The 12107-nt window shown below is 38.0% G+C and overlaps 1 protein-coding gene across 1 annotated transcript in view; it reads right to left on the bottom strand.

Annotated features, from left to right (window-relative positions):
- ITPR1 (inositol 1,4,5-trisphosphate receptor type 1) overlaps positions 1–12107 on the bottom strand; it is a 393216-nt gene that overhangs the window by 199999 nt on the left and 181110 nt on the right. Inside the window, exons 18-24 of the mRNA XM_069084059.1 lie at positions 9631–9803; positions 8511–8630; positions 7387–7581; positions 4453–4704; positions 3257–3398; positions 2161–2314; positions 1166–1353 (exon numbers count right to left, since the gene is read on the bottom strand). Coding sequence (XP_068940160.1) covers positions 1166–1353; positions 2161–2314; positions 3257–3398; positions 4453–4704; positions 7387–7581; positions 8511–8630; positions 9631–9803 — 1224 coding nt within the window. The remainder of the gene's footprint in view (positions 1–1165; positions 1354–2160; positions 2315–3256; positions 3399–4452; positions 4705–7386; positions 7582–8510; positions 8631–9630; positions 9804–12107) is intronic.

The following is a 12107-nucleotide window of genomic DNA, read 5'->3' on the forward strand; positions in this document are numbered from 1 at the left end:
GGAGTCAGGAGAACCTAAGTTCAAATCTGGCCTCAGACACTTGACACACCCCACTAGCTGTGTGACTTTGGACAAGTCACTTAACCCAATTGCCTTGCCTTCTCCCTTCCAAAAACAAACAAATAAATAAATCTGAAAATAGAAGAACTGTTCACTCTTTCTGAAGAAATTTTGAACCAGAAAACTCAAAGGGATTTTCCTTGAGGAAAGTAGTAGCTGAAGTTGACAAATAATATCCCCTCCATATTTTCCTAATGTATAACAAGGCTGAGTGAAAACCGTAGAAGGCCTAAAGAGAGGTAAAACTCCAAGTCAGTGTAATGCTCTGAGACTATTTTTCATAAGAGAAGTGGTGGGACAGAGCAGATGGAACACTGCATTTGCAGTGAGGAAAACCTTGGTTCAAATTCCTCCTTGGAACTTACTAGCCCTGTGACTGACCTTAGGCTAATTACATAATACCTCTCTCAACCCCAGTTTCCTCATCTATAATATAGAGATGATAACAGGACCCACCTTCATTGGACTGTTATGAGAATCCAATGAGATAAATTATGTAGGTAGGTCCTCAGCAAGCCTTAAAGTGCTATATGTTAACTATCATTATTATGAATAGTAATGGGGATGATAAAGCAGAGGAGAATATATATACATATATATAATATAACTTAAGAACTTATTGGCTTATTTTTTTAAGAAAGCATAATTTGAAGAGAATCTGGATTTAGACCCTAGTTCTGTTACCTATATGAGCTTGGACAGTAACAAGGAATATACAGTATCTAGAACAGAAGTACCCAGAGGGCAGGGACTTTTTCATTTCTCTGTGTCCCCAGCACTCGTCACAGTGCCCAGCATTAGTACTTAATAAATGCTTATTAGTTGAATAAATACATTATCCCTTTTGAATGTGGGCAAAGCCACTTAAATTTTCTGAATTTGAACTTCCTCATCTGTAAAATGAGAGGACTGAACAAGATGATCACTAAGGTAACTTCCAGCCCTTAATCAATGATCTCATGAATTATCATTCAAGGAAACACCAGATTGCTTCTAAGCCCTTCATCCCTATCCAGTCAAGAGTACTGCAGCTCCCCATCATGAAAGAAATTCCATTTTTAAAATGTTCTTTTGCTCCTAGGGTCCCCCACTGACTAGATGGTACCTGAAGAATTTCAATGATCTTCAACTTGGTATCCATGACCATGATATCTTCTTTCTCAGGCTCTGTCTGTTTCACATTTCCTTCAGGGGCAGCTGCCATGGGAGTCATGGGCAAAAACCCTCCTCCCCTGAGAACGACCTGAGTCATCAGTTCTCCAACTCCATGGATGGACCTCATCACATTACTCCCTAAGAAACAGAAAGTACAGTCTTAAAGTTATGACCTCATCTCCCTTGGAAGGCTGAGGTTTATTATCTTGCCTTTACAAGTGGGAGCCTGACTATATCTTCCAACTGTTTTCTCTCTGTGTTGGCAAGTTTCATATTGTAGAAGTGGGTCCCTGGCTCTGAGATCATCAACACACATCTGCTCTAGGATACTATCTAAATCCAAGTGACATGAAAGGTAGTCATCCAAAGCCCCACGTTCTTGATTTACTTTAATGACAGCAGGATTCCAAATGGAAATGTTCTCATCAAACTACTGAGTGCTTAACCTGGAGAGACACCACAGGACCCACCTTTCCTCCTACCTCCAAACCCCCATCCCACCCAATCCAAATGTAGCATAATACATGACATCAGCCTAAAAGGATTGTATAATCTAATCTAGCTGAGGAAACAAGGAATACTCTGAGTAAGATAGTATTACATATGATGTCATTATATATTCATATTATAAATTGAAAGTGACCACTTGAGCAATACATAGTCTGAGAGAAGTGCTCCAGAGTAAAGTTCAGAAGGAAAAGAAGGATTTTTTTATATGTGATGACAATACCATAATCAAATAATCTTCTCCCATCACTTATTTCTTGAAAAAATATACTATTTATTTTTACATTCTTTTTTTAGAAATTTTGAGTTTTGAATTTTCTCCCTCCTTTGAAACCCTCCCCCCCCAACCATAGTGAAGGTAAGCAATATGATATCAATTATATATTGAAATCATGCAAAACACATTGCCATAATGGCCATCGAACACTTATTTCCTACCTTTATTTTCTTCTCCTTTTGCCATTTTGCTAATAGGGAATATGGTAGTCACATGTACACAATCTAAGATAGCCAGTAGGATCTTGGTTAATCGTAAGAGGTCAGAGAAGTTGTAGAAACCAAAGTAGATAAGATTTCTGGCCAAGTTTACGACCTATTTTAAAAAAAAAAAGAATTAAATAGTCTTAAAAAGAATAACAAACAGACTTCTTCCTGCCTTACTTTAAGTTTGACTTCTGGTTCACAATGACAAGTTGGTAAAAATTTACAACTTTGTGATGACAGAAGAAATTCTCTTCAATGTATTTTATACAATTTTTCTGACATGAGCAAAATAGTTAGAAACCTCTAAGATTACTGCCAAATTATTCATTTTATTTGACTCTGTTATATTTAATAACAGGAGGAAAAATGCTGACCTATTCATTTGGTCTACATGATTCCCTTAATATAATTGTACCTTAGACACAGTGCCTTTTGATTCCAAGTTTTCTATCTCATCACAGAATTTCCAAAAAGCTAAAGATCACTAGACCTGGAAATATAACTTTAAACATCAAATAAACTACCGCATAATCTAATGGTAAGTTCACAAGAAGAAAGAAAAATTTAATATAAAAAGTAACTTTCTTGATGTGATTAAGGAAGAATATTTCAATTACTGTAAAGGACAGGGTACATTTTCATCTCTGCCATTTTGTATGCTTCAATTCAGAATAAACGTTTGGCTCTTTTATTATATCACTGGACAAAGTTGTGCTTTTTTTTTTTAAAGACTGATCCTGGGGTAGCTAGGTGGCACAGTGAGTAAGAACGCTGGCCCCGGAGTCAGGAGAACCCAGGATCGGTTTGGTTTGGCCTCAGATACTTAACACCCACACAAAAAAAGAACTGGCCGTGTAACCTTGGGCAAGTTTTACTTAACACCAATTGCTTTAAAAAAAAAAAAAGACTACTCTCTATTTTTATTCAGGAGCAAATCTAAACTAGCATCTTTACACTACAAAGACTACAGATTCAATTTAAAAGCACACAAACAATTCACCTATTGTTAAAATGTCCATTTAAGATCTGGTATTTAAAATTTTCACATTACCTCAAATGTGAGCTTATTTTTCTCTTTATCAGAGAAGGGAAATCTCTGACAAACTACATCTCTTAAATATTCCTCCACAAATTCCATAGTCTGAGCAAACCTTTCTTTAATTTCATCTTTGGAAGTTCCACTGCTGTCGTAGCTGTAAGGAGAGAGAAAATTTAAGTCTTTGGGCTGAATCTCAACAGGGATTTTATATACTTTTTTTTATCGTGCCTCTTTTTAAATAACTGAGATGAGGAGTAGAATTTTACCCAACTCTGTAAAACATTTCATAAATACAATTTTTCAAAAACTAACATTTTTTAAATTATATATTTCAAGAAGGTTGAACATGGAAATCAGATAGTACCTTGAGGAATCACTACAATGAAAAGTGACATTTCAAGAATACTAAGTTAAACATTCTTTTAAAATATAAGTAACATTTAACCTCCACCATAATAGGCACCTTAGAACAATGACAGGTATAATGTAATGGGGGAAGAGGGAAATCCTATAATTTACTGGCTTGGTTTCCCTGATCTCACTTATAGACTCTGCTTTATTATAACTAGCATTAAAGTTAATTAGTTTTAAAATGATTCCTTTTTTAAAAAAAGTATGCCAAGTTCTGACAAGCGTATAAAAATAAAAACCAACTACAAATCCTAATTTATGAAAATTTTCTGGAATTACATGTTTAGCAACCTTCAAAAATGGTATTTGAAAAATATAGTCCTTTAGTGATTGTTTGCCAGCAAAATATTAATGGTCCCTAATTAAAAATGTCCTAATGTAAATATGAGAATGTTGCACTAATGATGGTACAAAATTTGCAACAAAAATTTCTATGGAATAATGAAATTTTGCAGGCTCACTATTTAAAGCCAAACTACCTTATATTTTTAACTTTTTTTTGTACTTTCTTTCTTAATATTTATTCTGTATATAGTTATATATGTATATGTTGTCTCCCTCTTCAGAATACAAGCTATTTGTGAGTTGGGATTATTTCTTTGAACTTGTATCTCCAGCACCTAGGGCAGTGTCATTAATAAATGCTAACTGACTGACTGGGTTTTAAAATGCAAAGACTTCTTCCCACAACCACCCAGAAGTAATCTGAACTTGTAAAGTTTGCCTATTATTTCTGACTACAATATAAGAGAATAAAAACATTCAACGGTTTTGATGGATAAAAAAAGTCAACTTACTCATCAATTGCTATTTCCGAAGGAATCTCTGACCATAGGCGGGCATACTTCACGGGAGTGACCTGTTCCTGAGGGTCTCTGTCGACATGCATATGGAGCATTAGTCTACAGAATGATGCTCTCAGATCATAGGGCAAGTTCTCATCAGACATGCACCGAAGAATGAGGTCTACATCAAGTTGGCCAGATATTTCGTTGATGGCCAGATACTGCCGATCCAAACACATCCTAGCAAACAGGTTCAGCTGATACCTAGTGAAGAAGAGAAGAAATAACTTTTTCAGAAGCCCTACAAGCCAGTAAACCATAGAAATGTAGTCATTATAACGCTGGTGGCACATGTAGTTATGTATATAATATGTAATTATGGCACAGTGGATAGAGTGCTGGGTCTGGCATCAGGAAGACCCAAGTTCAAATCTGGCCTCAGATACTTACCTGCTGTGTGACCTTGGGCAAGTCATTTAACCTCTGCCTAGGAGACAGGTAGGTGGCTCATTGGATAGAGTGCTAGGCTTGGCATCAGAAAGAGGTGAGTTCTTCAGATACTTCCTAAGTGTGTGACTCTGGGTAAGTAACTTAATCTGTCTGCCTCAGCTCCCTCAACTGTAAAATGGGGATAATAACAGCACGTACCTCACATGGTTATGAGAATCAAGTAAGATTTTGTAAAAAGCACTTGACGCAGTGCCTTGCACAAAGCAGGTGCTATGTAAATATCATTAGCGATTATTGTTTTTTTAAAAGATACAGAATTATACCTATGTCTTCAGATCTTCAGGCACAAGTTTTTACATCTCATACCTTCTTTTCAAACAACTTAAAATGCATTTCCCACCTCCCCTCCCCAGCAAAGTTGCCATCACTGAATTTTCATTATTAGGAAGGTACTTTCTTTTTTTTCCTTTGGTCTTTTTTTGAGGGGGGAAGGCAGGACAGTTGGAGTTAAGTGACTTGCCCAAGGTCACACAGACAGTAAGTGTCTGAGGCCAGATTTGAACTCAAGTACTCCTGACTCCAGGGCCCATGCTCTACTCACTGCACCACCTAGTTAGCTGCCCCAGGAAGGCACTTTCTTAATATCTTTGGAGTAAGTTAACTCACCAGATGATGGCTACAACTTGGGAAAACCATAAACCTCAAAGATCACTGGCAGAAATCTTCTACTAAATGAGAAAATCATACTATTTCACAAAACAAATTTCTCCATCAACCCTACCTTCCTTGTCTTCTTTTGCAGCACTAGATGGAAGAAATTTCAATCCTCAAATCCTTCGCACATATTGCCAATTATCTATGTTCTTGAGTGTGGATTTATGTACTAAGCTTTATGTCCTTTTCTGTTGTTTGTATTGGACTCTGGTGCTTTTTTTAATTCCCCAAATATGAAAAATATTCTATGGCTACTAACATCCTGCACTAAATACCTGTCCCAAAGCTTCACTCTATTGTACAAATGAGCTTGGAGTGCTGAAATCTAGGCCAGAGGAATGAAAACTCTGACAGGCCTTTTGCCAAGTTATAAAGGACTTTTGCTATGAGACCAATGATGGATCCCATAATAATAGCTAAGGTTTATATAGTGTCTACTATGTACCAAGCATTGTGATGTGTGTTATAATCATTCTCTCATTTGATCTTCACAACTCTGGAAGGTGGTGCTATTATTATTAATTATAATTATAGCAATTATTCTTATAGTCTATTTCTATCATCTACAGATCTGCCTAGTTAAAGAGCAGAGAAGCCCATCTCCAGGCAGGCTCCAAGAATGTCTTGTCCTATCCAACTCTAGAATGTGTGGTGATCTGTATCAGTGAAGGGAGCAAAAATGCATGAAAACCTTATTAAGTTTTTGAGTAGGACTTGTCTAGCTCTTACATCTTGAGTGATGGTCTGAGGTTGGTAGGAGTTTCTAATTGACCTGAAAGGCATATGATGACTAGAACTGCTAAGATCTAGCTAAGTCTAACTCAACAATAATTCAATTCTGTGCCCATAGTGGTAGTGAGTGCCAGAGACAGAATCTGGATCCAAGTATCCTGAATCTGAACAAATGCTCTCACCCGAGCCAGGCTAAGCTGCTATCCCTGTGATGATGATAATATCTGACATTTACATAGCTAGCACATTAAGGTTTACAAAATGCCTTACACATATCTTCCATGTATCACCTAGGAGGCAGCATAATTCAAATGAAAACAAATGCTCTGGCACCAGGCCAAGGGTTTTTAATCTTTCTTTTGTGTCATAGACCCTTCCTCAGATTACTGTTTTCAGATAGTTGAAGGAAAAAATAAATCTCAGTTAGAAGTTAGTGAAAATAAAAATTTCATTTTTCCCATCCAAGTTCAAAGGGCCTCTGAAATACATCCACAGACCACCTATGAGCCCAGGTTAAGGACCTTTGCTCAAGGGGTGATGCTTACTATCTATGTGAAATTAGGCAACACGTGTGACTGAGATCTGCTCAGTTTCCTCATCTGTAAAATGAGAATACTGGATGGAAAAGATGTACTCAAAGGTCCCCTTCCAGTCCTTGATCTAGGATTCTAGGATGGCCTTTGTTAAAACAACTGCATGAAGTAGGTAGAAAGGGTATCATTATCTCTTTTTAACAGAGGAGGATACAGACCCAGAGAGATATAATATCTTCTTCATTGTCACAGTAAGTATTGGAGATGCAAGTCCAATTCAGGTCTCATCCGACTGCAAGGTCAAAGTTCTTTCCTTGACACTACGCTGCCTCTCCTATACTAAATAGATTCCAAAGACCTGAAATAGCCAATATCCCACTTGCTTTGTTATTCATTATATGACTTGGAGATAGCTTTGTTCCTTTATACCAAGCGAAGCCAATGAGCGGGTGGGAATTCCTGATCCTCGGCCCCAGGACTCCCCCCGTCAGAGTCAAAGCCCAAGTGTTCTGATCACCTGTAGTAGCTGAGGACATCTCTGTCTTCTTTCTGCCCTTCCTTAGCATCCTGAGCCAGCTCCCGGACACTCTTACTGCGGATCTCCTTGTTACTGTCTCTCCAAAACAGCCAGACCTCCTCCTCATCTTCTCCAGCTTCCAGAGGATTTTCACCAGTGGACACTCCTTCAAACTCAAAACGAGAAAGAACCAACCTGGATAATGAGGAGATGAAAAACCAGCATCATTCACTGAGCTCTTCTGGTAAGCCACTTGAGCTCGGGAGATGTTATAAACTCCATGCTTGGCAATAAAACAGGGCTTTGGCTCTCGATGTCTAAAGTACGCTGAAGCCCTTTTCCAGGAGCTCAGCCCAGAAGATGATCTAGGCACTTGAAACTAAAATATCATAACCTCACACTACAAATGCCCAGGGCCTAAAACAAATTAGATCATGCCTGGGAAACATTTAAATAACCTAGAGCCAATGACAAATTAGATTATGCTTGGTAGACATAAACATCCCACCAAAAAGGATCTCAACAGCATATTTAGAGTTAAAAATCAAGAATATAGTCCTATCCTGTCTATGGTGAAATACTTCTTCAGAACAGACCCCCTTCATATAGATTAGCTATAACTATTGTTGTCAATGTTGTATAGAGTGACATGTATGCTATTTCCACCCAAACAAAAAAATGTCAGGATGATATTTCAGGAATCTCTCTTCCAATGTAGTACAGTCATAGAGAATAAAAATTACTTCCTTCCAGACCTAAAGATGCTTAACATTTTTGCACAATTGTAAATATTTCACATTAAAGTTGAGTGGCTAAAAAAACGCTCACATTTTAATTGGTATCTCAACTGAGCCTAGCCAAATGAAAGCAGTGGAACCATCTTGAAAAAGAGCCTAAAATGAATGCTCTGCATGCAAATTAATAAGATAGCACTTTCCAAAAGAAATATAGGATACCGTCCTATTTTGGATAATTATACCTCCCACCGACTATGCTTCCTTCAGTGGTTTGGATTCACTGTTTGTGATGCCTGGGCAACATACACTGGCTGGAATCTTCTGGCACTTTCAAAGCCTAAACTCCCATCTCTCCAATAGTCTTAAAATCATCAGGTTGCTACTTACTTAGTTTCAATCAGTATGTCAGCATTGGTTGGATTCAGCACAGCTTTACAGATCAGTTCTTGGGTCACCGGAATTGACTTGTTCATGGACACACACAGGTCAGAGAGGTAATCTAAGAATCTGTTGGGAAGCAGAAAACACAAAAATGGGCATTGTCTTCAGGTGAAAGAAATTCTTTCCATTTAAGACCCAATTATTAAGATGCCCTGAACACAGCTAATGATAACAGCTGATATCTGTATGGTGCTTTAAGATTTGCCAGATGAAGCAAGGCTTCAAAAGTGGGTTGGTCCACACAGAGGTAATAGAAGGAGCATGAACTGTGAGTCTCCTATGTGTCCCCACTGATCACTAATATTACTAGAAACCCAAAGTCTAGGCACAGAAAGGAAGAATTTAAAGGACATAGGGAAAAGAAAAGATGAAAGACAAGGAAGACATCAAAATGGAGTAAAGGGAAAAAGAGAAAAGAGGAACGTGGTGTCCTAGATGTAGAACTACAAGGGGTGCTAAAGGTCATCATTTTAGAGATAAGGAAAATGAGACCTAGTGAGGGAAAATTCCTTACAGAAGCAGTTTCAAAGCCTAGATTTGCTCATAGGAGGCCTACTTCCAAATACTGTATGTTTTGTCACACTGTTCCCACATACAGCATCAGAGTCCCACCGTCCATTGTCTGAGTTGCCTTCAGTCACTACACCAATGTAGCTGGCCAACAGCTGTCTACCTCTGATCTAGTCAGTCACCATATGTGGCCTTGAAGTAAATTCAAAGAAATAAAAACAGCCTGTATGCATTTAGCATCACTGAGTAACCACTGTATGGACATGTGAGCCAGCCAAGTAACAACTCACTCTGGCCACAGTGATATCACCTCCTGCCAAGACTATAGGTCAATAAGGAAGGATGACTCCCTTTGCCTTCCTAAGGGTGAGGGTTTGACAAGTGACTTGGAAAAAAGCCAAAAGGAAATGACTGCCTCATTAAGACCAAGTCCTGGTAATCTCAAGGAAATACAATTTGAGACCTGAGTTCACCTCGTCCAGGTGAGTTCCCTAGGCTTTTTAAAAGGCTGTGTATGTCCCACCTGGCTGGCCCCACAGCTTTGGGTCCACCTCACCTGGGCTCCCGGTTTTTTCTCACGAGGCTGACAAAGGTATCGATCTCTGCAGCGGTAATGTGCTTCTCCAGGAGTTTCCGGTTGTTGTGAAGCAGAGCTGTGATCGTGTCTTCCGCCAGAACGTCATAGCCAATTTGCTTCTGCATGAAGCCGAACTGTTTGGCGATGTACTCCTTTAGGGACAGAGCAGGGTTGGGGGGAACAAAGGCATCTGTGATCATGTTCAGAATTAAAGGAAAGGACAACAATTCACTGATCATATTATGTGGAAGGTGAAGTTGCTGCCCCCAGAATTTTACTTCAGGAATAATATGCCCCACCAAAGTGAAAGCTAAAATGTTCTCACACCTCATAGTTTACTAAATATGCCAAGCAAATATAATTGAGCAAAGCATAACATGATGCTTTCAGGTAGGGGTGTTCATTAAGTACACAGTTTGAATTTACTAGTGGCAATTTTCAAAGGTCAGACTTTGTTTATTAGCTCTGAATTTATTACTAATTCAAGAGGATCTAACTGCTACTCTTTGCTCTGTTCATGCCAAGTAGCTGCATATTAATACTATTTGAACTCTTTTTAATGGTCTCACCCCAATTTTTCCTTCTCAAAGATCCATGTGAATTCAAATAAATCCCTGTGATCAGATCATCTCTATTTTACAGTTATTGTCATAAAAGACTGCTTTCAAGACTGTAGAACATCCTTATCACAATTAGGTACTACAAGTATTAATAAACTCTACTTTATAAATGTGGAAACTGAGGCTCAGAGAGGCTAAAAGATTTGCCAAAAATCATATATCTAGTAAATAACAGAACCAGGATTTGAACTCAGGTCTCTCCTGATATTTCCACTACAATGATCTTCCCTGATGTTCTAAGGCAGGTGTTCTTACCGTGGAATCCATGACCTTGGGTTTAAATGATAACAATATTTCAAAATAATTGGCTTCTTTTGTAATCCTAGGGGATTACAGTGAGGGGTAGCTAGGTGTCAAAATGAATAGAGTGCTGGGCCAGGAATCAGGAAGACCTGAATTCAAATCCAGTCTCAGATATTAACTGTGTGACCCTGGACAAGTCATTTGTTTGTTAGCCTCAGTTTCCTTATCTATAAAATAGATAATAATAGTGCCTATCACCCAGGGGTGTTGTGAGGATCAAATGATAATTTTTAGCACTTAGTATGATTCCTAGTACATAGTAAGCACTGTATAAGTGTTAGCTATCACATCATTATCATCCTATGTTTTGCATTCTTCCTATTTTATGTATTTAAAACATTATGCTGAGGAGTCCATAGGATTTGCCAGATGGCCAAAGGGACTCATGACACAAAAATGTTTAAAAATCTCTGTTCTAGGGGAGCATTTCTAAAGGCAAGGCAAGGCATTATTAAATCACAATTTTCCTATACTGAAATAGTGTCCAAGGGTATTACCATGGTACCTTTTCTGGAGACTTGTATAGGGTAGATAATTATCCTTCCAGGAAGGTCTGGAGACAGACTTGGCCTATCTAATCCTGTGGCCTATTATTCTGCTGAACTATATAATGTACCAGCTGGACATACACCTTGGAAACAGACACTGTCTTCCATCATGGCAGAAGTGACCCTGAATTCTTGAAGGCCATGCACACAGAATGGAAGCTCAGGAAGGTCCTCCAAATTTGGAAGGAGTCAGAGGAAGAGGCAGTGATGGACAGAATATCCATCATCTGAGGAAACCTCTCAGCTATGTTTTGAGATTCCTTCTCAGCACCTATAAAACATACTTCATAGGACTGACGGAAGGCTCACATAAAAAAAAAAACATATAAAGTACTTTACAAGACTTGAAATGCTAATATTAGTTATTATTACCAGGACATGACACGAACTCAGGCAAGAATTTGGGTCTAGGTCTAATTTTTTAAAATCTCCTCATAGTCCACATTCTGGCAAGAGAAACTTAAAGTACAAATAGCCCTGACAGATGAAACAAAAAGATTCAACAAAATAATGAAGAAATTAGACTTGGATGATTTCATATTTGATTTATGAAATTAAGTAAAGAAGAGACGGGAGCATTCAAAATCTTCACATTTCAAAGGAATTATTTAAGTTTAGCCTATATAATGATGGTAAAGGAACAAAAAATATTGCAGTAGAAAGGCTAAATTTAAATCCAGATATAATGGACCAAAAATTTCATCTCATATGAAAAAACTATTTTTTAACAAATCTTCTGAAAGCCTTGGAATCAGATTTATCAGCCCAGAATTCTACCAGACTTGTGCCAGGTTCAAGATGGAGAGAAATAATAACAGTTGACTGGGAATAGAAGTAAGAAAGACAAGGCAAGGAAAGAAGCACTTCCATGTATCAAAAGGTATAGTGAAAGCCATCCAGAGTTCAGAACATCTAGGTTCAAGTCTCACTTGACACGCGGTTAAAGCAATGTTTAATGTCTGTATGAACATAAGCAAATGAATCG

The sequence above is a fragment of the Petaurus breviceps genome, unplaced genomic scaffold (genome assembly GCF_028583685.1).
Source record: "Petaurus breviceps papuanus isolate PSGF00001 unplaced genomic scaffold, PetGlider_PUasm1.0 174, whole genome shotgun sequence".
In the NCBI taxonomy this organism is placed as follows: domain Eukaryota; kingdom Metazoa; phylum Chordata; class Mammalia; order Diprotodontia; family Petauridae; genus Petaurus; species Petaurus breviceps.